General features: G+C 43.5%; 2 protein-coding genes across 3 annotated transcripts in view; one reads left to right on the forward strand and one right to left on the reverse strand.

Moving 5' to 3' along the window:
- LOC311099048 (uncharacterized protein) overlaps positions 1-22,022 on the forward strand; it is an 80,678-nt gene extending 58,656 nt beyond the window's left edge. Inside the window, exons 69-94 of one of the 2 annotated variants that reach the window (XM_084139652.1) lie at positions 4,352-4,438; positions 4,572-4,655; positions 4,872-4,940; positions 5,053-5,142; positions 5,289-5,378; positions 5,504-5,593; positions 10,964-11,053; positions 11,174-11,257; positions 11,415-11,477; positions 11,796-11,849; positions 11,959-12,027; positions 12,135-12,212; positions 18,333-18,419; positions 18,553-18,636; positions 18,853-18,921; positions 19,034-19,123; positions 19,293-19,382; positions 19,481-19,570; positions 19,949-20,038; positions 20,159-20,248; positions 20,385-20,447; positions 20,529-20,591; positions 20,680-20,826; positions 21,022-21,063; positions 21,158-21,193; positions 21,317-22,022. In XM_084139652.1, coding sequence (XP_083995778.1) covers positions 4,352-4,438; positions 4,572-4,655; positions 4,872-4,940; positions 5,053-5,142; positions 5,289-5,378; positions 5,504-5,593; positions 10,964-11,053; positions 11,174-11,257; positions 11,415-11,477; positions 11,796-11,849; positions 11,959-12,027; positions 12,135-12,212; positions 18,333-18,419; positions 18,553-18,636; positions 18,853-18,921; positions 19,034-19,123; positions 19,293-19,382; positions 19,481-19,570; positions 19,949-20,038; positions 20,159-20,248; positions 20,385-20,447; positions 20,529-20,591; positions 20,680-20,826; positions 21,022-21,063; positions 21,158-21,193; positions 21,317-21,870 — 2,543 coding nt within the window. In that variant the 3' untranslated portion in view covers positions 21,871-22,022. The remainder of the gene's footprint in view (positions 1-4,351; positions 4,439-4,571; positions 4,656-4,871; positions 4,941-5,052; positions 5,143-5,288; positions 5,379-5,503; positions 5,594-10,963; positions 11,054-11,173; positions 11,258-11,414; positions 11,478-11,795; positions 11,850-11,958; positions 12,028-12,134; positions 12,213-18,332; positions 18,420-18,552; positions 18,637-18,852; positions 18,922-19,033; positions 19,124-19,292; positions 19,383-19,480; positions 19,571-19,948; positions 20,039-20,158; positions 20,249-20,384; positions 20,448-20,528; positions 20,592-20,679; positions 20,827-21,021; positions 21,064-21,157; positions 21,194-21,316) is intronic. The other variant, XM_084139653.1, reaches the window with a different exon arrangement.
- Positions 22,023-24,653, reverse strand: LOC311099058 (uncharacterized protein C14orf119 homolog). Its single transcript, XM_084139672.1, has 3 exons — positions 24,519-24,653; positions 23,033-23,470; positions 22,023-22,892 (listed from the first exon to the last, which is right to left on the reverse strand). The coding sequence occupies exons 1-3, from the start codon at positions 24,519-24,521 to the stop codon at positions 22,719-22,721; spliced, it is 615 nt and encodes a 204-aa protein (XP_083995798.1). The 5' UTR covers positions 24,522-24,653; the 3' UTR covers positions 22,023-22,718.
- Positions 24,654-26,574: the final 1,921 nt, after the last annotated feature.

Raw genomic sequence — 26,574 nt, forward strand, 5'->3', positions numbered from 1 at the left:
AAAAACGAATTGATAGTCCCAAACATTGCCATTGTAACTGTCACGATCGTCGGTAAGAGAGGAGGACCAAGGCGCAGCGTTGAATGCGAACATATTTATTATAGTGATACACGATCAAAACAACAACAAACGATAACGTGACAGTCAACGGTCTAACACAAACCAACTAGAACAAGATCCCACAACTATTGTGGGAAAACAGCCTGTTTAAATGTGGTTCCCAATCAGAGACAACCAGCCACAGCTGACACTCGTTGCCTCTGATTGAGAACCACACTGGCAACATAGAAAAGAAACAACTAGACCTACAACACAGAAATCTACACACCCTGGCTCAACATAACAGTGTCCCCAGAGCCAGGGCGTGACAGTACCCCCCCCTAAAGGCGCGGACTCCGACCGCGCCAACCAAATACCACAGGGGAGGGACCGGGTGGGCACTCCGCCTAGGCGGTGGATCCGGCTCCGGACCTGATCCCCGCTCCCTCTCCAACCCCCCAAAGTACCCCTGGTCCGGTCTGGCCCCGCTGGCCGGAGCTGGACTGCACATTGGTGGAGCGGATTGCTCTAGCTCCGGCGTGAAGCATCTGACCGGTGCCGGACCAGGCACCGGTGGAACAGGCACGGGACGTGCCGGACTGACGACGCACACCACTGGCTTGGTGTGGGGAACAGGCACGGGCTGTGCCGGGCTGACGACGCACACCACTGGCTTGGTGTGGGGAGCAGGAGCGGGCCGGACCGGGCTGGCGATGCGCATCACTGGCTTGGTGTGGGGAACAGGCACGGGCCGTGCCGGGCTGACGACGCACACCACTGGCTTAGTGTGGGGAGCAGGAGCGGGCCGGACCGGGCTGGCGATGCGCACCATTGGCTTGGTGCAGGGTGCAGGAGCAGGCCGGGCCGGGCTGGCGACGCGCACCATAGGCTTGGTGCGGGGAGCAGGAGCGGGCCGGACCGGGCTGGAGACTCGCACCATTGGCCTGGTGCGGGGAACAGGCACGGGCCGTGCCGGGCTGACGACGCACACCACTGGCTTAGTGTGGGGAGCAGGAGCGGGCCGGACCGGGCTGGCGATGCGCACCATTGGCTTGGTGCAGGGTGCAGGAGCAGGCCGGGCCGGGCTGGCGACACGCACCATAGGCTTGGTGCGGGGAGCAGGAGCGGGCCGGACCGGGCTGGAGACTCGCACCATTGGCCTGGTGCGGGGAGCAGGAACAGGCCGGACCGTACTGGGGACACACACCACTGGCCCTACGCAGGGATCTGGAACGGGCCGGACCGGACTGGTAACACACCCCAGTACCCTTCGCCGTGCCTCTACACCTTCCATCCCCTCTTCGACCAGTGGCCCCCGTAACCTGGCGGCCTCCTCTGCCAACCCGCTGGGCCGCTCTGTCGCGGTCTCCTGCTGGCCCGTCGTCCACGGCGTTTGCCCCCCCTAAAAAATTTATGGGCTTCACTCCTACCCGTGGACCAGGTCTCCATACTTCTCGCCAGCCTTTCGCCCTTCTGCTTCCACGTCAAGCCCCTCTCTTCCTCACCCGGCTTGACCCAGTCGAGGAGGCGCTGGATATCCGCTAGGGATTTCCCTGGCGATGGCTCCTGGACCCGCTGCTTGGTCCAGTTCTGGTGGGATCTTCTGTCACGATCGTCGGTAAGAGAGGAGGACCAAGGCGCAGCGTTGAATGCGAACATATTTATTATAGTGATACACGATCAAAACAACAACAAACGATAACGTGACAGTCAACGGTCTAACACAAACCAACTAGAACAAGATCCCACAACTATTGTGGGAAAACAGCCTGTTTAAATGTGGTTCCCAATCAGAGACAACCAGCCACAGCTGACACTCGTTGCCTCTGATTGAGAACCACACTGGCAACATAGAAAAGAAACAACTAGACCTACAACACAGAAATCTACACACCCTGGCTCAACATAACAGTGTCCCCAGAGCCAGGGCGTGACAGTAACGCCAACTTGTCCTTGATTCTCGTTAGCGATTCTCACCATCGGCGATTCCATCCGGCAGCTCCAGCTCTCCGTCGCTCAAAAAAAAAAGCAAACTCACTGTTTCTTAGCTAGTGCAGCGTCATGTGCAAGCTGACCTCAAAGTTTTATCCTCGTCGCCAAAAAGATGTGGTATCTTTACAAGGATTATCCACATGCGTTTCAATGTTCATTGCCTTTACTTGTAAACTACAAAATAAAGGGGTACAGCCCTGTACAAACAGTAGAATACAGAAGAGCTAAATACCCAACTCAACATTAGGTAGTGTCCCGTTGAATACTGAGCCAACTCTGGGTGATGACATAACAGGAGGATAAAGGTCACGATCAACACCAATGTCCATAATAACCATGCTCCCATGAATAGTAATAATACTATACTGCAGTTAATTTATATAGTGTCTGCACTCAGTGGCGGCTCCTGAAAAAATTCTCAGGGGGGGCAATTTTTCTGATGATTTAGGTGACCTACACACATTTTAAAAAAGATATGTCCAGCAACAACATGAAGACAGGGGCAGCATATAAGTCAATGCCAGAAGCATTTATTGACTGATCTCAAAAGTGTTGGCTTACAAAAGCAAAATAAGTTATCACAGTAAAAATAATCAAGGGTGTTCTTTCACATTCCTCAACACTGCATAAACAATATGCATTTCCATAAACAAATGAAATATCAGCTGAAAATACAGCATCTTGGTATTTGTTCAGATTGCAGGATCAACAAGAGCTTTTACCACATTTTTTGCCTCATGGTTGAATTGGAAATATGTGCACCTGAGCATAATTCACAACAAGCAAGCAGGAGCTTTTGATAGAGGCTACTGAAAACATTGATGCAAGTTATTGGTAATAAGACATTTTTATAGACTTCCATATTCTGCCCTCTTGTATAGATTTGTGAAAATGAACAGTGATAGACATTTTGCCTGAAAACAGAATTTGAAAATAATTTCTAGAAAAGGTAAACACAGCTATCTGTATGGCTTTGTAAAAATGAACAACCATATTCTGGCCAATTGTATAGATTTGTAAATATGAACAACCATATTCTGGCCAATTGTATAGATTTGTAAAAAAAAATTTTTTATTTTTTACTTTAAAAAAAATGAAAAATAACTATTTTAAACAACATCAACTGTGAACTTATTTGGGCGTGTGTGTGTTAAAGAGACAGACAGGGAGGGACAAAGAGAGAGAGAGGCTACATTACTTGTACTGAAACTGTTCTCTTCTCTCTTTCAATGCAGCAAAGCGGTCAATGACTTTCTCATTGAAATCAGGCATGCTGAGGACTAGTTCCCTCTCCATGGAAAGCATGGCCAGTGCATTCAGACGTTCCTGGCCCATTGAATTTCGCAGGAATGTCTTAACTCGTGTCAAAGTTGAGAAACATCTCTCAGCTTCAGCTGTTGTCATGGGAGTAGTTATGAGGATGTTCAACAGAGTCACAGTCTCAGAGAACGTCTCCTGGAGGTTGTAGCTCATGAGAACCTGGTACAGTGCCAGTGCACCACAGTTTGACTTTCTCGTCGTCGGCAAAAAGACCGTTCAGTCTCTCCAAAAGCACACTGGCGATTGAGACTGAGGTTGATTCCGAGATGGGAAGGAACTCAAAAAAGCGCTCCTGCACTTTGTGGTTGCTATCTATGTACCTCAGCACAAGCACCAGTTGTGTCTGTGTAGAAACGTCCGTGGTCTCGTCAGCTTGGATAGCTACGAAGTTCGCCGACTTCACCTCCTCCACAATATGTTCCCTCATGACCGCTAGCATACACTCCAGTAGCTCGTTTTGAATGGTCTTTGATGTGAACTTCTTTCAAAGAGACAATCGAGTTGCACTGAAGGCTAGCCATCTTGATAGTAGTACGTGAATTGATTGACGCTGCTACCCGCTCTTTTCTTAGTTACGTTCATGGTTATGTTACGTATGACGAAAGCGCGTAAGTGCAAGCCCTCAGAAACCCATAGAGATTGTATTGAAAGCTCTGATATTTGAAAAAAAAAGATTTTACATGAGAGTCTATGAGATACTTCTGGGGCGATTTTCAACCTGACTGAAATCGCCCCAAAAGGGGCGGGGCCATTTGAAGCACGACTTTAGCCTGATTGGACATTTAGTGGCAGATCAGACGTCTAGATTAGAACACTGATAACTACTGTTGCCGTGATATAATTGATTAGAAAAAAAATCCCTTCCTTTTCCCGTTTGGCAGTGCGTCGCCCATATCGCCCTAATGAACACACCGCCCCTGTCTGCACTATAACAATGTTTGTTTCTAAAGTTCTAGATATGTTAGCCTTGATCCCATCATGGTTTTTCCTCGTCTTTCAGAGCTCCAGAAGTTGCTGGATGAGAAGATCAAAGAACTGGCAAAGAAAACACAGGAACTGGAGGATAATGCTCCTCAACCAGAGAATGGTGAGTTTTATTTAGCCTTTGCCATTATAGAGTCTGTTTTCAGTTGAACAGACAGCTTTTACCATTTAGGCCCAGCCTGCTCAGTATTTCTCTGTATATGATATTCCTCAAACTGTTTAGTTTTTTTTTTCAGTTCTAAGGATCATTGCAATACAGAATGAGATCTTGAACCTGCAGAAAGGATTTACCAACGGGACAAACTTTGACCAGATTGCTGGTGAGTAGCAGGCGTTCTGAAGAACATAGGAGTCACTGTGTGTTCAGCACGTAAGACCAATACAAATAGTTATCATGTTTCCTCAAAGGGATAGTCCTTCACTGGTAGACATATAGGATGGTGTGATGGAAATACACTGGATTTTGCCCATTCATGGAGTTTTACAATCCCATTATGCTTGTAACATTCAAGCTCTTCAATTATTCTTGTCCACAGCGCTTGAGAATGAACTGGATGAATTGATTGCCACAATCGAGGAGAAGAACAATGGAAACTGTAAACAAAGTGAGTTTGAAAAGCCTAATCATTTCTGGGTTGGCTGCTATCGTGATTTGGATATTCTACTTTACTTCAAATGTTGAATGTTGTGACATCCTGCATCCCCCTGCTCATTTAGTTTTGCAGATCATTGCACTCCAAAATCAAGTCACAAGATTACAGAGGCAAGAATTAGAGTTCATTCAGACATCTGAGGGCAAGATTGCTGGTGAGTGCTATTGTAATTTTTCTTTATCCTCAGTAATAGTCTTAAAGTCACGCTGGAGAGTTTATTATCCTTATATTCACCACTAAGAGCTTTTTGTAGGCATACCGAAAGAGGAGAACATTTGAAATAATGTTTGTGTCTCATAGAGCTAGAGAATCAACTACAGGAGACGAGAGACCAGCTGAATGAAAAGAAAGAGGAGCTGAAAGAAACAGGCAGTAGAATTCCACAACTCAGTAAGTTGTCAAGCATGTTTCCAGGAGTTTATCTAGAATCTAGAAGTCAATAATTTCTACATTTTTTGGACACTGACATCTATTTCTGAATGATTCATCCAGAGTGGCGTGCTTTTCTTTTTTAGCTGCAGAGATCATGGGACTTCGTAACAAAGTGACAGAGTTAGAGAGAACATTATCAGAGCTCAAACAGACAAGTGCTGACAAGATCGAAGGTAAATTGTGCTTCATTGAAATACTATTGAAAGTCTTGTTGCGTTGATGCAAATAAAACATTTTGTTTAAAGTGGACGCTATTTTAACACAGGGTAGATTATAATTGGTAAGATACAGTGCAGTCGGAAAGTATTCAGACACCTATGAGACTCAAAATTGACCTCAGGTGCATCCTGTTTCCATTGATCATCCTTGAGATGTTTCTACAACTTGATTGGAGTCCACCTGTGGTAAAGTCAATTGATTGGACATGATTTGGAAAGGCACACACCTGTCTACACTACCGGTCAAAAGTTTTAGAACAGCTACTCATTCAAGGGTTTTTCTTTATTTGTACTATTTTCTACATTCTAGAATAATAGTGAAGACATCAAAACTATGAAATAACAGATATGGAATCATGTAGTAACCAAAAAAGTATATTTTATATTTGAGATTCTTCAAATAGCCACTCTTTGCCTTGATGACAGCTTTGCACACTATTGGCATTCTCTTAACCAGCTTCATGAGGTAGTCACCTGGAATGCATTTCAATTAACAGGTGTGCCTTCTTAAAAGTTAATTTGTGGAATTTATTTCCTTCTTAATGCATTTGAGCCAATCAGTTGTGTTGTGACAAGGTAGCCCTATTTGGTAAAAGACCAAGTCCATATTATGCCAAGAACAGCTCAAATAAGCAAAGACAAATAACAGTCCATCATTACTTTAAGACATGAAGGTCAGTCAATACCGAACATTTCAAGAACTTTGAAAATGTCTTTAAGTGCAGTCGCAAATGCCATCAAGCGCTATGATGAAACTGGCTCTCATGAGGACCGCCACAGGAAAGGAAGACCCAGAGTTACCTCTGCTGCAGAGGATAAGTTCATTAGAGTTACCAGCCTCAGAAATTGCAGCCCAAATAAATGCTTCACACAGTTCAAGTAACAGACACATCTCAACATCAACTGTTCAGAGGAGACTGTGTGAATCATGCCTTTATGGTTGAATTGCTGCAAAGAAACCACTACTAAAGGACACCAATAAGAAGAAGAGACTTGCTTGGGCCAAGAAACACGAGCAATGGACATTAGACCGGTGGAAATTTGTCCTTTGGTCTGGAGTCCAAATTTGAGATTTTTGGTTCCAACCGCATGTGTATTTCCCACCGTAAAGCATGGAAGAGGAGGTGTTATTGTGTGGGGTGCTTAGCTGGTGTGGGGGTGCTTTGCTGGGGACACTGTCTGTGATTTATTTAGAATTCAAGGCACACTTAACCAGCATAGCTACCACAGCATTCTGCAGCGATACGCCATCCCATCTGGTTTGGGCTATAATTTGTTTTTCATCAAGACAATGACCCAACACTCCTCCAGCCTGTGTAAGAGCTATTTTACCAAGAAGGAGAGTGATGGAGTGCTGCATCAGATGACCCGGCCTCCACAATCCCCCGACCTCAACCAAATTGAGATGGTTTGTGATGAGTCGGATCGGAGATTGAAGGAAAAGCAGCCAACCAGTGCTCATCATATGTGGGAACTCCTTCAAGACTGTTGGAAATGCATTCCAGGTGAAGTTGGTTGAGAGAATGCCGAGAGTTTGCAAAGCTGTCATCAAGGCAAAGGGTGGCTATTTGAAGAATCTCAAATATAAAATATATTAAGATTTGTTTAACACTGTTTTGGGTACTACATTATTCCACATGTGTTATTTCACAGTTTTGATGTATTCACTATTATTCTACAATGTAGAAAATAGCAAAAATAAAGAAAATCCCTTGAATGAGTAGGTGTTCTAAACATTTTGACCGGTAGTGTATATAAGGACCAACAGTTGACAGTGCATGTCAGAGCGAAAACCAAGCCTTCATGTCGAAGTAATTGTCCGTAGAGTTCCGAGACAGGATTGTGTCGAGGAACAGATCAGGGGAAGGGTACAAAAACATTTCTGCAGCATTTAAGGTCCCCAAGAACACAGTGGCCACCATCATTCTTAAATGGAAGAAGTTTGGAACCACAAAGACTCTTCCAAGAGCTGGCCGCCGGACCAAATTGAGCAATCGGGGGAGAAGGGCCTTGGTCAGGGAGGTGACCAAGAACCCATAGTCACTCTGTAAGAGCTCCAGAGTTCCTTTGTGGAGATGGGCGAACCTTCCAGAAGGACAACCATCTCTATAGCACTCCACCAATCACGCCTTTAAGGTAGAGTGGCCAGACGGAAGCCACTCCTCAGTAAAAGTCACAACACAGCCCACTTGGAGTTTGCCAATAGGCACCTAAAGGACTCTCAGACAATGAGAAACAAGATTCTCTGGACTGATGAAACCAAGATTGACCTATTTGGCCTGAATGCCAAGTGCCATCTCTGGAGGAAACCAGGTACCGCTCATCACCTGGCCGAAACCATCCCTACGGAAAAAGCATGGTGGTGGCATTATCATGCTGTGGGGATGTTTCTAAGCGGCAGGGACTGGGAGACTAGTCAGGATCGAGGGAAAGATGAACAGATCAAAGTACAGAGAGATCCTTGATGAAAACCTGCTCCACAGCGCTCAGGACCTCAGACTGGAGCAAAGGTTTACCTTCCAACAGGACAACAACCCTAAGCACACAGCCAAGACAACGCAGGAGTGGCTTCGGGACAAGTCCCTGAATGTCCTTGAGTGGCCCAGCCAGAGCCCGGACTTAAACCCGATCTAACATCTCTGGAGAGACCTGAAAATAGCTGTGCAGCGACGCTCCGCATCCAACCTGAAAGAGCTTGAGAGGATCTGCAGAGAAGAAAAAGAGAAACTCCCCAAATACAGGTGTGCCAAGCTTGTAGCGTCATACCCAAGAAGACTCTAGGCTGTAATCGCTGCCGAAGGTGCTTCAACAAAGTACTGAGTAAAAGGTCTGAATACTTATGTAAATGTAATATTTCAGTTTTACAGTTTTTTTTGATTGCTTAAGCACGATTTTCAAAACAGGGCCCGTGTTTTCAAAACACTACACACAATTAGCACAACCACACACCCAATTAGCAAAACACTACAGATCCTTTGCAAAATTAAACACTCTTGTAAAAACTATACACTTCTTTTTAAAAACCACACTTTGTTACCATATGAAACACACACGTTTCACATTACTATACTCTGTTTGCACGAGTTACACTCTGCTGTGATAAACCTAAAACACTTTTAGCACTTCTACTTCCCTATGATTAGAGTAGGCTACTCTCAACAAAGTACAAATATAATGTAAATTCACCAAACACTGCACAAGACCAATGTTGCAGACTGAAGAAACTCATTTATTTCTCAACACGCCCAAAATGTTGACATGGAGATTCATAATACTGTAACCAAACGTCACTTTACGTATTGTAAGTTCAAAAAAAATAAAAATAAATAACTAGACATTGTCTCTTCGCCTAGCTGGATCTGGCCAGAGAATTTCATCAACATCGCAGGCAATGTTGTCATTAGCAAGACACCTTGGAAAGAAACGTCTTGAATGACGAATCCATCCTTGCATTGCTGCTACCTCCATCTGGTCACAGGCCTCCTCCATGGCTTGGATGAGGGGTACCTCAGCCTGGAGACGGAGATCATATACCTTCCACCGCCATGCCGAGAAAAACTATTATATAGGGTTGAGGAATGGAGAGTATGGTGGAAGATATAGGACGGTGAAATGTGGATGTTGCTGAAACCAGTTCTGAACCAGAGCAGAGCGGTGGAAAGACACATTGTCCCAGACAACAATGTATTGCATACGATCGATTTGATTTGCTGCTGTTATGTTGTGCAATTGGTCCAAGAATGTAAGTATGAGTGCTGTGTTGTAAGGGCCCATATGGGCATGGCGGTGGAGGACCCCATTCTGTGTAATGGCTGCACAGAGTGTTATATTACCCCCACGTTGCCCTGGGACATTGACTATAGCCCTGTGGCCAATAATGTTTCTTCCCCTCCTTCGTGTTCTCGTCAGGTTGAACCCAGCCTCATCTACGTAAATGAACTCATGCTGGATCTCCTCTCCATCCATTCGTAAAACTCTCTGAAAAACAGTGTCAGGCAAAATTGTGTAGTTCAGTGTAGATCTAGTATACATATTACAGTACAGTAAAAGATTATGAGACAGTATGCAAGATCACACTGCTAAAGTGAATACATACCTCTGCATAATCATGCCGCAGTCGTTTCACCCTTTCGGAATTGCGCTCGAAAGGCACTCGATAAATTTGCTTCATTTGAATATGTTTTTTTTTTTAGGATGCGTGCCAGTGTTGATGTTGAGACCTGATGGATATCGTTGAAAATGGCGTGGTTATTGACAATGTTAGCTTGGAGCTGCTTGAGTGTTATAGCATTGTTGGCCAAAACCATGTTTACTATCTCCCTCTCTTGCTGTTCTGTGAACATAGGAGGCCTTCCCCCTTGTCGTCCCTGACCCTCAATCCTATGTAGAAAAAAAAACAGTATACAATAGTACAGTAATTTCACAGGAAAAGGTAACAGAAGTGCTGATAGTGCATAGAATATAGTACTGTAAGCAGTTACTGAAACCGTGCAGATGTTTTTGATATGATGATATTTTTACAATACCTATTTTCCAGTCGAAATGTTCTCATCACACTTGCCACTGTATATCGGCTTAGATTTGGCTGTACTCGCAGTCCAGCCTCCCTCAGCGTCAGGCCGTGGTTGACAATGTGGTCAACCAGTGTTGCGCGGATCTCATTTGTCAGATTCGGTCCTCTTTGAGCACCTTCTTGTCTTCCTCTTCCTCTTCCTCTTCCTCCCCTTCCTCCTCCTCCTCCTCCTCCTCCTCGTTCTCCTCCTCGTCCTCCTCCTCCTCCTCCTCGTCTTACTCTTTCTCTGACTCTTTCCATTGTGCTTGAAGACCGATGAACTCACCTGCTGCTTTTTATAGTGCTTATACACCTGATTGGTGTGTCTACAATTAAGCAAACGAGTGTTTGCACACCTGATGACTGTGTTGAACCAATTGGTTGGACGGTGTGGTAATTTGACAGTCAGTGCTTTGGTATTGCAAGGACGTGACTTCATGATAGATTTTTGTGTGTAATGTATGTTAACTGTGTTTAGTGTTTTGCAAATCACTGTGTGTAGAGTTTTGCAACAAGTGTAAGGTTGACAATGTGCTTATAGTTGTGCAAATATGGGCTGATGTTTTGCTTCTTGAGTGTAAGGTTTTGCTAATAGTGTACTACTTTTAATTTTAGTGTGTAAGCAATCCAAAAAAACTGTAAAAATATATATTTGCAAACATTTCTAAAAACCTGTTTTTGCTTTGTCATTATGGGGTATTGTGTGTAGAGTTTTTGAATAAGGCTGTAACGTCACAAAATGTGTAAAAGGTGAAGGGGTCTTTCCTCCTCAGAGCTACAGAGTCTACTGAAGCAGAAGAGCAAGCAGCTTGAAGACAACACTACACAACTGAGGGCTGTGGATGCCAAAAATGCACAACAGAGTATGTTAACAAGAGTAGTTATTAGAAGTCATTAAACATTTATAATCTTCTAAAAAGTCGAATACCATTATATGATGTTAGTGTTGAATTACACAGTGCCTTTTTGTTCTGTTCTTTCAGTTCTGAAGATCATTGAACTCCAGAAACAAATGAATGAGATACGGATTGAAGCTTCAAAAGATGAAACTGCAGCAGAAATCTCTGGTTTGTCTATTTTGTCTCATGTTCCACTTATGTATAATCATCAAAATATCACAGGTTGAATAGTGTTAAAAATGGGTTTTGAGAAATTGTTATGTATAGTCATCATGATGTAACGAATATATGTAGCAATATGCTAACATTAGTGCTTGAATTACAGCGCTTCAGGAACAACTACAGGCCAGAGAGGAAGAGAGCGCCAGATGTCAGGCCCAGAACAAAGGTAAGCCAAGATCAGGTTCTTCTGATATTATATACAGCCCTCCTGTAGCTCAGTTGGTAGAGCATGGCGCTTGCAACGCCAGGGTTGTGGGTTCAATTCCCACGGGGGTCCAGTATGAAAAATGTATGCACTCACTAACTGTAAGTCGCTCTGGATAAGAGTGTCTGCTAAATGACTAAAATGTAAAAATGTAATATTAGTCTGGTTCACCAGTTTGTGTAACTAGACGCTTGGTGAGCATAGCTGCTTGAATCACAACTACAGGTAAAGAAACAGAAGCACACATCTCATCAGTCTAATATTTCTTTCTCAAACCAGACCTGGAGAAGAGGCTGGGCGATAAGGATGCACATATCCAGGACAGACATGACAGTGAGCTCCACCCCTCTCTACCTTTTGCTGATGACACTGAGTGATCGAAATAATAGAACCCTATTCAATAGAACCTAGTTAAAAGCTGATTTGTATTGGTCTCTCACAGGTCTGCAAGATAAGCTTGGTGCTGCAATGAATAAACTGGACAATGTAACTGGATACAACGACAAACTCGGTGAGTGGATAAATGTACATCAGTGCTCACAGATGAATGAGTTGAGTAGTCTTGTTTATTTTTCTGATTCAGAAAACTACTCCGCTCATTTCAATGTGTTCTGTCAGTTCTTGAGGTATGGACGCTGACTAATGAGGTAGATGATCTAAAGAAGAGAACTGTGACTTCCGCAGCTAAGATCAATGGTGAGTATCCCTGTTGCCGCTCATTATTCATAGCAAATCATGTTTGTGGTAACATTACAAGTATTATCCACATGCGTTTCAATGTTCATTGCCTTTACTTGTAAACTACAAAATAAAGGGGTACAGCCCTGTACAAACGGTAGAAAGCAGGAGAGCGAAAAACCCAACTCAACATTAGGTAGTGTCCCTTTGAATACTGAGCCAACTCTTGGTGATGACATCACATGAAGGTAAAGGTCACAGTCAACACCAATGTCCATAATAACCATGCTCCCATGAATAGTAATAATACTATACTGCAGTTAAGTACACCACCTATTCAGTAAGAATTATTCATATACAGTTGAAGTTGGAAGTTTACATACACCTTAGCCAAATACATTTAAACTCAGTTTTTCACAATTCCTGACATTTAATCCTAGTAAAAATTCCCTGTCTTAAGTCAGTTAGGATCACCACTTTATTTTACGAATGTGAAATGTCAGAATAATAGTAGAGAGTGACTTATTTCAGCTTTTATTTATTTCATCACATTCCCAGTGGGTCAGAAGTTTACATACACTCAATTAGTATTTGGTAGCATTGCCTTTAAATTGTTTAACTTGGGTCAAACGTTTCGGGTAGCCTTCCACAAGCTTCCCACAATAAGTTGGGTGAATTTTGGCACATTCCTCCTGACAGAGCTGGTGTAACTGAGTCAGGTTTGTAGGCCTCCTTGCTCGCACACGCTTTTTCAGTTCTGCCCACACATTTTGTATAGGATTGAGGTCAGGGCTTTGTGATGGCCACTCCAATACCTTGACTTTGTTGTCCTTAAGCCATTTTGCCACAACTTTGGAAGTATGCTTGGGGTCATTGTCCATTTGTAAGACCCATTTGCGACCAAGCTTTAACTTCCTGACTGATGTCTTGACATGTTGCTTCAATATATCCACATCATTTTCCTTCCTCATGATGCCATCTATTTTGTGAAGTGCACCAGTCCCTCCTGCAGCAAAGCACCCCCACAGCATGAAACTGCCACCCCCGTGCTTCACAGTTGGGATGGTGTTCTTCGGCTTGCAAGCAGCCCCCTTTTTCCTCCAAACATAACGATGGTCATTATGGCCAAACAGTTCTATTTTCAGACCAGAGGACATTTCTCCAGAAGGTACGATCTTTGTCCCCATGTGAGGTTGCAAGCCATAGTCTGGCTTTTTTATGGCGGTTTTGGAGCAGTGGCTTCTTCCTTGCTGTGCGGCCTTTCAGGTTATGTCAATATAGGACTAATTTTACTGTGGATATAGATACTTTTGTACCTGTTTCCTCCAGCATCTTCACAAGGTCCTATGACGGCTGCGTGGTCCCATGGTGTTTATACTTGCGTACTATTGTTTGTACAGACGAACGTGGCACGGTACCTTCAGGCGTTTGGAAATTGCTCCCAAGGATGAACCAGACTTGTGGAGGTCTACCATTTTTTTCTGAGGTCTTGTCTGATTTCTTTTGATTTTCTCATGATGTCAAGCAAAGAGGCACAGAGTTTGAAGGTAGGCCTTGAAATACATCCACAGGTACACCTCCAATTGACTCAAATGATGTCAATTAGCCTATCAGAAGCTTCTAAAGCCATGACATCATTTTCTGGAATTTTCCAAGCTGTTTAAAGGCACAGTCAACTTAGTGTATGTAAACTTCTGACCCACTGGAATTGTGATACAGTGAATTACAAGTGAAATAATCTGTCTGTAAACAATTGTTGGAAAAATTACTTGTGTCATGCACAAATTAGATGTCCTAACCGGCTTGCCAAAACTATAGTTTGTTAACAAGACATTTGTGGAGTGGTTGAAAAACGAGTTTTAATGACTCCAACCTAAGTGTATATAAACTGCCGACTTCAACTGTAGTTCCACACTATAACACTTCTCCCCCCTTCATTTCAATCCCCCTGTGAAGAAAATACATTAAGTATACAAGACAACAACTAAACAACAACAGTGTTTCCTCTTCTTTTCTTCACAATACTTTAGAACTTGTACTAGTGTTACTGCAACTGGAAACAAACAAAGACCACAGATATTTTTCTTTCAACTACAGTCGTGGTCAAAAGTTTTGAGAATGACACAAGTATTGGTCTTCACAAAGTTCGCTGCTTCAGTGTTATGAGATATTTTTGTCAGATGTTACTATGGTATACTGATGTATAATTACAAGCATTCCATAAGTATCAAAGGCTTTTATTGACAATTACATTAAGTTTATGCAAAGAGTCAATATTTGCAGTGTTGACCCTTCTTTTTCAAGACCTCTGCAATCCGCCCTGGCATGCTGTCAATTAACTTCTGGGCCACATCCTGACTGATGGCAGCCCATTCTTGCATAATCAATGCTTGGAGTTTGTCAGAATTTGTGGGTTTTTGTTTGTCCACCCGCCTCTTGAGGATCGACCACAAGTTCTCAATGGGATTAAGGTCTGGGGAGTTTCCTGGCCATGGACCCAAAATGTTGATGTTTTGTTCCCTGAGCCACTTAGTTATCACTTTTGTCTTATGGCAAGGTGCTCCATCATGCTAGAAAAGGCATTGGTCGTCACCAAACTGTTCTTGGATGGTTGGGAGAAGTTGCTCTCGGAGGATGTGTTGGTACCATTCTTTATTCATGGCTGTGTTCTTAGGCAAAATTGTGAGTGAGCCCACTCCCTTGGCTGAGAAGCAACCCCACACATGAATGGTCTCAGGATGCTTTACTGTTGGCATGACACAGGACTGATGGTAGCGCTCACCTTGTCTTCTCTGGACAAGGTGTTTTCCGGATGCCCCAAACAATCGGAAAGGGGATTCATCAGAGAAAATGACTTTACCCCAGTCCTCAGTAGTCCAATCCCTGTACCTTTTGCAGAATATCAGTCTGTCCCTGACGTTTTTCCTGGAAAGAAGGGGCTTCTTTGCTGCCCTTCTTGAACCAGGCCATCCTCCATAAGTCTTCGCCTCACTGTGCGTGCAGATGCACTCGCACCTGCCTGCTGCCATTCCTGAGCAAGCTCTGCACTGGTGGTGCCCCGATCCCGCAGCTGAATCAACTTTAGGAGACAGTCCTGACGCTTGCTGGACTTTCTTGGGCGCCCTGACGCCTTCTTCACAACAATTGAACCTCTCTCCTTGAAGTTCTTGATGATCCGATAAATGGTTGATTTAGGTGCAATCTTACTAGCAGCAATATCCTTGCCTGTGAAGCCCTTTTTGTGCAAAGCAATGATGACGGCACATGTTTCTTACTAAATCAGCATGACAGAGTGATCTCCAGCCTTGTCCTCGTCAACACTCTCACCCGTGTTAACGAGAGAATCACTGACATGATGTCAGCTGGTCCTTTTGTGGCAGGGCTGAAATACAGTGGAAATGTTTTTGGGGGATTAAGTTAATTTTCATGGCAAAGAGGGACTTTGCAATTCATTGCAATTCATCTGATCCCTCTTCATGACATTCTGGAGTATATGCAAATTGCCATCATCAAAACTGAGGCAGCAGACTTTGTGAAAATTAGTATTTGTGTCATTCTCAAAACTTTTGACCACGACTGTATGTCTACTGTTCAAAAATTAACACCATGAGTCTCCTAGTCTCAACTATAGAGTCAGTCTGTCAGGAGCCTTGTGACTACGCTGTGATCTGCGCAGTATTCCTGGTGTCCCACTAGGGTCTGAGGGCACAGGAGTGGGTCAGGTGTTTGTAAGAGACAGTCCATCACCCTCTCCTGGAGCCACTGAATGCCCCTGTTCCTCCGAGACTGTTCCCTGTGGTGTTTCAACTTCTGCACTACGACCCACAGCTGTTTTGACGGAATACATTCAGACGCAGCCCTTCATCAGAGAGTCTCTTTAACGCCTGGTCCAGATTGCGGCGGTGCTCCTCCTCCGTCTCCCCTGTAACCAGGATGTCGTCCAGGTACATTGCTACATGAGGGATCCCCTGCAACAGATTGTCCATTGTCCTCTGGAAAATGGCCAGACTGGACGCCAACCTGAAAACCAAGCGGTTGTATTTGAACAAGCCTTTGTGAGTATTGACTGTAACATACTCTTTTGAATCCTCGTCCAGGAGGAGCTGTTGGTAGGCGTGGCTCATGTCCAGCTTTGAAAACGTTGTTGATGGTGAGTTTGTAGCCCCCGCATATACGCACCGTGCCGTCACTCTTCAGAACGGGAATTATTGGAGCTGCCCAGCAAGAGAACTGAATGGGCGTAATGATGTTTGTTTCTTGCATCCGCTCCAACTCATCCTCCACTTTCTTTTTCATGGCGTATGGCACTGTCCTGGGCTTGAAAAAACAAGGCTCTGCTTGAGGATCCACAAACAGCTTAACTGCAGTACACTGCAGCGTGCCCAGTTCATCTCTGAAAACCTTCAGGGTACTTTTGAATGACATCCACAGTCACTTGTGTGTGTTTTATCTCACCCCAATTCAGTTGTATTTTGTTGAGTCAGTCACGCCCTAGTAAACTAGGCCCATTCCCTTTCACCACCAGGAGCCGTGCTCTCGCTTCCTGGCTTCCTGGCTGAAATGTCCACCTCTAGAGCCCCCAGCAATGGTATGGTCTCTCCAGTGTACGTACGCAGTCTGATCCCTGCCGATGTGATGGCAGGAGCCTGTTTTGAGTCCCAGGTCTTTCTGTAGGTCTCCTCACTGATGACAGATGCAGAGGCCCCTGTTTCAACCTCCATCCTCAACTCTTTTCCATCTACCTCCACTGTAGCATATAATGGCTCCTCGCACTGCTCACTCACATTAAAAATGTTGTAGGAACAATCCTCTTCCTCTTCTTCTGTACTCTCTAGGTGGTGCGCTGCTGGCTGCGGCTTCTTTGATTTGAACTTGCCCCTCCGAGTCTGCCCACCCTCTGGCTTGCTCTAAGCAACCCTGCACTTTTAGGCTAAATGCCCCTTTTTGTTGCAATTGTGACAGACGTTGTCCTTGAACTTACAGTTGTTTGCATAATGTGTTCCCCCACATCTAAAACATTCCACTGCTTTTCCCTTTTTTCCTGCTGCCTCTTTTGTCACCTGATGCACTGCACAACTTCCACTGTTGGCCTTTTGAATATCTATAGCATTGCTAGCTGCCATCTCCATCCCTTGAGATATGTCCGATGCTCTCTTGAAAGTCAGTGTGGCTTCCCCCAGCAAACAGCGCTGTATGCTGTCCTCATTAATGCCACAGACTAATCTGGCATGGAGCATGTCCTCTTACACAGTCCCAAACTCACAATGTTCAGAGAGTTGAGGTACAGACTGACCTGTTTTCCGAAAATGGCAATTAAACTTGAACCTCTGGACGATCACTGAATGCTTTGGATTGTGGTGAGTCTGAAGGAGAGCAACTAGATCAACAAAAGGAACTTGTCCCGTCCTCTGTGGTGTAGCTGTCCTCCCTGGTGTAGCCAAATTTCTCATTAGCTTGTAAATTTTAGCCCCACACACACTCAAGAGAATAGAGCGCTGTTTAGTCTCCTCTGTAATTCGATTTGCCAAGAAAAAGTGTTCTTTCCACATATTCTGTCCAGTTCTTGTTCTCTTCCAAAAACGAATTGATAGTCCCAAACATTGCCATTGTAACGCCAACTTGTCCTTGATTCTCGTTAGCGATTCTCACCATCGGCGATTCCATCCGGCGGCTCCAGCTCTCCGTCGCTCAAAAAAAAAAGCTAACTGGCTAACTCACTGTTTCTTAGCTAGCGCAGCGTCACGTGCAAGCTGACCTCAAAGTTTTATCCTCGTCGCCAAAAAGATGTGGTATCTTTACAAGGATTATCCACATGCGTTTCAATGTTCATTGCCTTTACTTGTAAACTACAAAATAAAGGGGTACAGCCCTGTACAAACAGTAGAATACAGAAGAGCTAAATACCCAACTCAACATTAGGTAGTGTCCCGTTGAATACTGAGCCAACTCTGGGTGATGACATAACAGGAGGATAAAGGTCACGGTCAACACCAATGTCCATAATAACCATGCCCCCATGAATAGTAATAATACTATACTGCAGTTAATTTATATAGTGTCTGCACTATAACAATGTTTGTTTCTAAAGTTCTAGATATGTTAGCCTTGATCCCGTCATGGTTTTTCCTCGTCTTTCAGAGCTCCAGAAGTTGCTGGATGAGAAGATCAAAGAACTGGCAAAGAAAACACAGGAACTGGAGGATAATGCTCCTCAACCAGAGAATGGTGAGTTTTATTTAGCCTTTGCCATTATAGAGTCTGTTTTCAGTTGAACAGACAGCTTTTACCATTTAGGCCCAGCCTGCTCAGTATTTCTCTGTATATGATATTCCTCAAACTGTTTAGTTTTTTTTTTCAGTTCTAAGGATCATTGCAATACAGAATGAGATCTTGAACCTGCAGAAAGGATTTACCAACGGGACAAACTTTGACCAGATTGCTGGTGAGTAGCAGGCGTTCTGAAGAACATAGGAGTCACTGTGTGTTCAGCACGTAAGACCAATACAAATAGTTATCATGTTTCCTCAAAGGGATAGTCCTTCACTGGTAGACATATAGGATGGTGTGATGGAAATACACTGGATTTTGCCCATTCATGGAGTTTTACAATCCCATTATGCTTGTAACATTCAAGCTCTTCAATTATTCTTGTCCACAGCGCTTGAGAATGAACTGGATGAATTGATTGCCACAATCGAGGAGAAGAACAATGGAAACTGTAAACAAAGTGAGTTTGAAAAGCCTAATCATTTCTGGGTTGGCTGCTATCGTGATTTGGATATTCTACTTTACTTCAAATGTTGAATGTTGTGACATCCTGCATCCCCCTGCTCATTTAGTTTTGCAGATCATTGCACTCCAAAATCAAGTCACAAGATTACAGAGGCAAGAATTAGAGTTCAATCAGACATCTGAGGGCAAGATTGCTGGTGAGTGCTATTGTAATTTTTCTTTATCCTCAGTAATAGTCTTAAAGTCACGCTGGAGAGTTTATTATCCTTATATTCACCACTAAGAGCTTTTTGTAGGCATACCGTGTAATAGAAAACGTTGTGGTGGAAAGAGGAGAACATTTGAAATAATGTTTGTGTCTCATAGAGCTAGAGAATCAACTACAGGAGACGAGAGAACAGCTGAATGAAAAGAAAGAGGAGCTGAAAGAAACAGGCAGTAGAATTCCACAACTCAGTAAGTTGTCAAGCATGTTTCCAGGAGTTTATCTACAAGTCAATAATTTCTACGGTTTCTGAATGCTTCATCCAGAGTGGCGTGCTTTTCTTTTTCAGTTGCAGAGATCATGGGACTTCGTAACAAAGTGACAGAGTTAGAGAGAACATTATCAGAGCTCAAACAGACAAGTGCTGACAAGATCGAAGGTAAATTGGGCTTCCTTAAAACACTATTGATCGTCTTGTTGGGTTGACGCAAATAAAGAATTGAGTTGAAGTGGATGCTATTTTAGCGGTAGACTCAGCGATATGACGTTGATGCAGAAAGTACATTTCCACAACAACTAAAAGCGTTGAAGCGTAAGGCTTAACTTCTCCGCTGTTTTGGTGTCCTGGCTACAACGCTGTGAACAGCGTGAAGCGAAACCGAGCACAGGCGCAGATAATGTGTGAGAACGAAGCGTTGCATCTCGCTCATCTCAACATCTCTTGTGCTGCTCGTGGCAACTTCATTTCGCAGTCTACCTTTATTTAACACAGGGTAGAGTATAAATGGTAAGATATATAAATGTCTTTCCTCCTCAGAGCTACAGAGTCTACTGAAGCAGAAGAGCAAGCAGCTTGAAGACAACACTACACAACTGAGGGCTGTGGATGCCAAAAATGCAGAACAGAGTATGTTAACAAGAGTAGTTATTAGAAGTCATTAAACATTTATAATCTTCTAAAAAGTCGAATACCATTATATGATGTTAGTGTTGAATTACACAGTGCCTTTTTGTTCTGTTCTTTCAGTTCTGAAGATCATTGAACTCCAGAAAGAAATGAAAGCCATACGAACGGAAGCTTCAAAAGCCAAAGATGAAACTGCAGCAGAAATCTCTGGTTTGTCTATTTTGTCTCATGTTCCACTTATGTATAATCATCAAAATATCACATTGAATAGTGTTAAAAATACAAGGGTTTGGGGAGTCGTTCTGTCTATAGTCATTATGATTCATTTTGCTTTCCTTCAACCCAGAGCTACAGAAACAACTTAAAGCCAAGGAGAAGCTGAATTCAAGACTGGACTCCAGAAATAGAGGTGTGACACACAGGTCCCTGAAAGCCTTTCTGGTCATCTTGGGGGGAAATATTTGAACTTCTCTCTTTCATCTCTTTTTAGAGCTGGAGAAATTACAGAAGGAAATGAAAATGGAATGTGATGAAATCCAGCACAGGTGCAATGGTGAGATTTTCATTGTACTTCGTTAACAGTTTCAATAGATGTAAATGATTTGCTGAATGTGGTGTACTGAACAACATGTATCACCCAGAGGTACAGCGACAAAACGATCAAAACCAAGAGGACTTGCTTAAACTGCAGCAGCAATTGCGAGAGAAGGAGGCAGCCTTCAATAGACTGCAGCAGCAACTCAGAGACAGCAAGGATGACAATGCCAGACTACAGGGGATAAATAAGAGTGAGATATTCGTATTATCAGCGACCAATCAATAGGACAGTGATTATAATGTAAACCAAACACTGAACATGTAAAAGAGTTCAACAATAGCCTTCAATACTGCAAATAATTTTGAGGAGTTGTCTCGTGAGTTGTCTCGTTTGTTGTCTCAAGCTATTTCTCTCTCGCCCCTCCTTTCACTCTCACTCTATAAAGGTTTGCAAGACGAGAATGACAAACTCAAGATGAATTTACAAGGTAAGATGTGTCTTTTTACCTTTGTCAGACAAAAACATGTCAAGGCTTTTATTGTGAATTAATACAATGTCTTTGGGTTGCACTCTTCTCTTAGATCTTCAGGTCGATCCAGAAACGATTGTCCATAGCTGTAAGTCTGGAAGATAATTGACATATCAACATTGAATGGATGTACATGTGTGAAGCATATTGCATGAATGTCTGGCTCTGTGCAGTAGAGACTATTACTATATCCATTCCTCTCTACCCACAGCTAAGGTGGCCTTAGACCCGGACACAGCCCATCCTAAAATCATTCTGTCACTGGATGAGACAGAAATGTCTGTAGCACAACAGCGACGTAATGTCCCCAACAATCCAGGGCGGTATGACTTGTCTCTTGCTGCTCTTGGAAAGACTGGGTTTAACAGGGGGAGAAATTACTGGGAGGTTGAAGTGGCTGGGAAGACATGTTACAACATCGGAGTTGCCAGCGGATCAGCTAATAGGAAGGGGCAGCTGAAACTAAAACCAGCAGATGGCTACTGGACCATGATCTTGACGAAACAAGGTGCGCTCAAAGCCCTTGCAGCTCGTCCACTTGACATTCAGCTGTCTGCACTCCCCCAGAAGTTTGGAATACTATTGGACTACAAGAAGGGAGAGGTCTCTTTCTACAATGCAGATACCAGGTCTCTTCTCCATACATTCACAGGCAATAGATTCACGGATAAACTATATCCATTCTTCAATACCTGTCTGGAGACTAATGATGAGGATGCTCCGATTGTCTTAACTCGTGTTGGCTCAGTGTCATGGATACAGTAGAGATATTGCATTTGACATCAAATTAATTTCAGTATAAAATCTTCACGTAGAATCATCTTTAAAAATGTAATCATTTCTGTGGTGTTGATTCAAGATTATGTTATTTCAATTATGCATTTTCAATCATTCAACAAATAAAATATGGCACCTGATCTATGAAATAGCATTTTATTTCTGGCATTGTAGAAAACTGCTCAAGATCATTACAGAAGTATAAGCATTCCCACTGGTAACAGAATTGGCCCTGGTCTCTCACACTTATTTATCTACCTCTAGTCTACACTCACTCCATTTTACCTGAACACAGCTGTGGTGTAACTGCACTGAGAGAAGAGCAAAGGGTTGATCAATAAGGATATTACATCTATCCATTAGTTTGGTAATTGAGAATTAAATGAATATGTTCACCTTATTCAGTCCATGTCTTCTCCTGTACTACCCACAAGTATGTCATCAACAGAATATGTATCAATACTATAAGGGCTTTCTCATACTTTACTAGATTCATCTCAGCCCTAGCCAGAAAAAATGATTTTACATTTATATTTTAGTCATTTAGCAGACGCTCTTATCCAGAGCGACTTACAGGAGCAATTAGGGTTAAGTGCCTAGCTCAAGGGCACATCGACATTTTTCACCTAGGGGCACATCAAAAATGTTCACCTAGTTGGCTCGGGGATTCGAACCAGCGACCTTTCAGTTACCGGCCCAACGCTCTTAACCACCCCCCCGTTCTTCACTGTCTCCACACATATGCTTCCCCATGTACCACTCCAACTTTACTTGTTTCTATCTGTCTACCACCCACGCATTGTCTATCCATTCTACACCCTCTTCTCCCGTATCCCTCAATCCCTGCCTGCTGTCCCAGCTACACCTCTGTAGAAGTGGGCAACAAAGATCGGGTCCCTCTCTTCTAGAATGTGCAGGAAACTGTTCCTCTCCTCCTCACTCCATGACTCAAACCATTGGGTCCAGAGGCGCAGTTGGCACTCAAAGATATTTGGTGGGCTGTCCTTAACCTAGAATCAGAAAGGAACAGATGGTGGTGAGGGTTTCAGTGCAAATGAGATCAACATGACTGTTACATTACTAGTAACTGGAGTAACTGGTATCTGGAGGACAAACCATTACATAATTGTAATAGCAAGATGGGTTGTACCTGTAGCGTATTGAGCGACTCGAGGAGGGTACACACTTTCCCTGGCACAGCTTTCCCCAACAGGTCCTGCAGAAACCGTTCCCTCTGGGCAGTGCCCCAGCTCAGGAACCAGCTCAATACACAACGCTGCTCCTGAAGAGTTACATAGGAGAGTGGCAGGGGCTCTCTGCCTGCCGCTGAGTTCAGAGAGGTACAAGATAGGTTCTCCAAGCTGGGAGGCACTAAACCCTGTGGTACTGACGGAAAGTCTGCCTGGCTGGGTGAAGACGAACTGGACTGTGCGCAGAGCCAACCCTGTCCAGCAGTGTTAGCTGTATCCAGTGTGTTGCTACTGATGTTGGGATAGTGTGTGTTGCTGGACAGGGTGCCAGCAGCTGGGGGCATCATGCCAGGGGGCTGCTGGTTTGAGCCTTGATTGACATGGAAGAACCAGGACATCTTTGGAAAAACAGAATAATAAAGATATGGTAAATAAATGTCTCATGTCATGTTTACATAAACAGATGAGATGTCCAAATAGCTAGCCTAATAGTTACAGGATCAGGATATGTTAGTTACCACCTAGCCCAATGTTGGACTAAAGGAGCCTAACAGTAATCCTTAGTCCAAGGACCTTACATGTTCTGTTTAAAGGGAAAATTGGCTCTGGAAGGCAAAACAGCCAAATACATCTAAACGTGAATCGATTCTCAATTGCGCTACATTCTAGAAACATAAATCCCTCTACTTTCACAAATGCAAAATACACACTTACTGTACACCACAGGAGGCTGCTCAGGGGAGGGCAGGTCATAATAACGGTTAGAACAGAGCAAATGGAATGTCATTCCACTCATTACCACGAGCCCGTCCTCCCCAATTAAGGTACCACCAACCTCCTGTGCCATACACTGTTTTAACACAGCTGCAGCCGACTATTTTTCAAGGGACAACATGTTTGTGGCGTCTGTGTTCCGCACACAGGTGTTTGAGATGCAGACAGCTAATTAGCACTGGTAGTCCACTCCGTCTTCCGTAAGCAAGCTCTGTAACATGGAAATATGACCGTGTGGGAACCCTATAAAAGGTGTATCAATTTTACCTTTTGTTTTTGGAATATTATTTCTGGCCGATATGAAAGATCCTTATGCTTCCAAAACCGTACCACAAGCGACGCGACTCTAAACAACCCCCCACCCCACAGAAGACGCCTTCGTCCAATTACTTGTATGTGTAATGTAATGGAACTGATAGTCATGATGAAGGGCTAGTTACCACCGAACTTGGACATCCCTCTTCGATCATGTCATATAGATAGCTGGCTATCGTAACCAGTTCTTTGTGTTTATTCTATCTGCTTCGACCACAACAGTAGCTAACTTAGACAGTAATGGCACTTCCTTCTTTGTATGGTGGCTAGTTAGTTGTGTACCGAACGCCGGTAACGTTTGATATGGAAAATTACCACCAGACATGCTCAGATATCTAAAAACACATTATTCCTCACCATGCACCGTTTTTTACAAGTCACGTTCTTCTTATTTTCAACATGTTGAAACCTCCAACTGAGCCGAGCAGCACTGGCACCAAATATATTTATAACTAAACCAAGATAGACCACAGCCTGTCGTTTCAAATGGGAACATATGAGCCATAACGGGCAGAACAAGCAAGAAGGTGGGCAGAGCCATGAACGAGCTAGCGAGATCCTATTGGCGCGTTCTTCTTCTTCTGTGGGTTTTATGGCGGACTACAACCCAAAAAGGTGTATTGCCGCCACCAACTGGACGTGTTGAAATCGAAACAAGGTAAAAATAAAATCCATATGTGATAGGGAAACTAACTTAATCCACCCAAATAAAAATAGTACATTGACAAAACAATCATTCTTTCAATTCTCCATATCACCCTTCTCAGGCTCTAGGGCCTGAGAGGGTGGTATGGCTTGTGACAATATTCCTTCGCCGAGAAATCTTTCAGCCCCAGGAACCGCTCCGCCACCTCCACAATGATTTATTTCTTCCTGGACCTTCTCTCCACCTTGGCAGTGCCATTTATCACCATAGCTATAAAGGCCATAAAGTCCACCTTCTTAACCTTTACAATGTCAGGATCCTGCTGGTGAAAGGCAACCCATACAGTGAAGGCCTATCCACCACCATGGACTCTTCAAGTGCACCATTCAAACCCTTAACCCTTTTAACAGCTGCTGCATATGATATGCTCTGGATAGCCCTGCCTTTGACCACCTCATTCTCTTTCACTCTTGTGGGGCATTAGAAAGATGTGGCTTCATGGTTCACACCACAATTGCAACATGTCACATTTTCATCACTTTTATAACACATAATAGGATATTTTCCACAACTTGGACATCTCGGCTTCTCCCTTCTGCAAACCCTTGAAACATGACCAAACACTTTACAATGATCACACTGCATTGGTATTGGGATAAATGCTCTGACTCTGTAGTTAATATACCCTAACTGCGCTTGAGTAGGGAGAGACTCCATATAAAAAAAATAAAAGAACAGATAGACTCTTCACGTTTTCTTCATTCACCACACTATTCATCCGACGTGCATCAATCACTCCAGGAATATTTTTAATCTCTTCAACATCTACTTCCCACGAGACTCCAGATATAACATTTACATTACATTACATTTTAGTCATTTAGCAGACGCTCTTATCCAGAGCGACTTACAGTTAGTGAGTGCATACATTATTTTTTGTATTCTTTTTCATACTGGCCCCCCGTGGGAATCAAACCCACAACACTGGCGTTGCAAACGCCATGCTCTACCAACTGAGCTACATAACCCCCTTGAGGGGTGCCCTGTTCCTAAGAGACACACACGACACTTAAAACGTATCAAATCGGTTGAAATGCAACACACGTTTCGTCTGATCCTCAGAAGCACAAAAAATCTAAACAAGCCCGCCTCTCGTGATCCTCACAGCCTTCACTCTACCCAGCACTATCTCAAATGGATTCCTCAAGACTGGTAATTCTATCAGCTGCTCCTCATTTACAAACCTTACTCCTACAATATACGAATTGACATTATATTTATATATATATTTTTTTTTTTTCTCTTCACTGTACTCTACTTTACTCCGTTTTCCATTCTTTTGGACAATATTAAATTCTCCTTGATTCTACCGCCATTAGATTCAGAATTCACTTCATCATCCACTTCCGCCATCTTTCTATTGGCGCGTTCTATCATAATTTTGCATATTTCCGTTGGGGAACGCCTACTTTGAAGTGCACGTGTGCAGTAACTCAATTCGCCTTTGCACTCCTAAACAACACCATTTTTTGAAACTTTGGCAAAGGCTAAAGCCTACAAAACGTTGTCCACTCTGTTCCTAACAGATTGCAGTTTTTGGAACAGTAAACTGTATTGAGATCAAATGTTTCACCAATGAGTAAATTATCAGAATGTCGGCCATAATCCATCTACTCCCACTACTGGCCACTGGGCTTCCTCTCACTACCATATTTGGTAGTGAGTGCAAACGCCAACCGGATGTTTCAAATGTATACATCCAGTGAA

The sequence above is a fragment of the Coregonus lavaretus genome (genome assembly GCF_964263955.1).
Source record: "Coregonus lavaretus genome assembly, chromosome: 23".
Lineage (NCBI taxonomy): Eukaryota > Metazoa > Chordata > Actinopteri > Salmoniformes > Salmonidae > Coregonus > Coregonus lavaretus.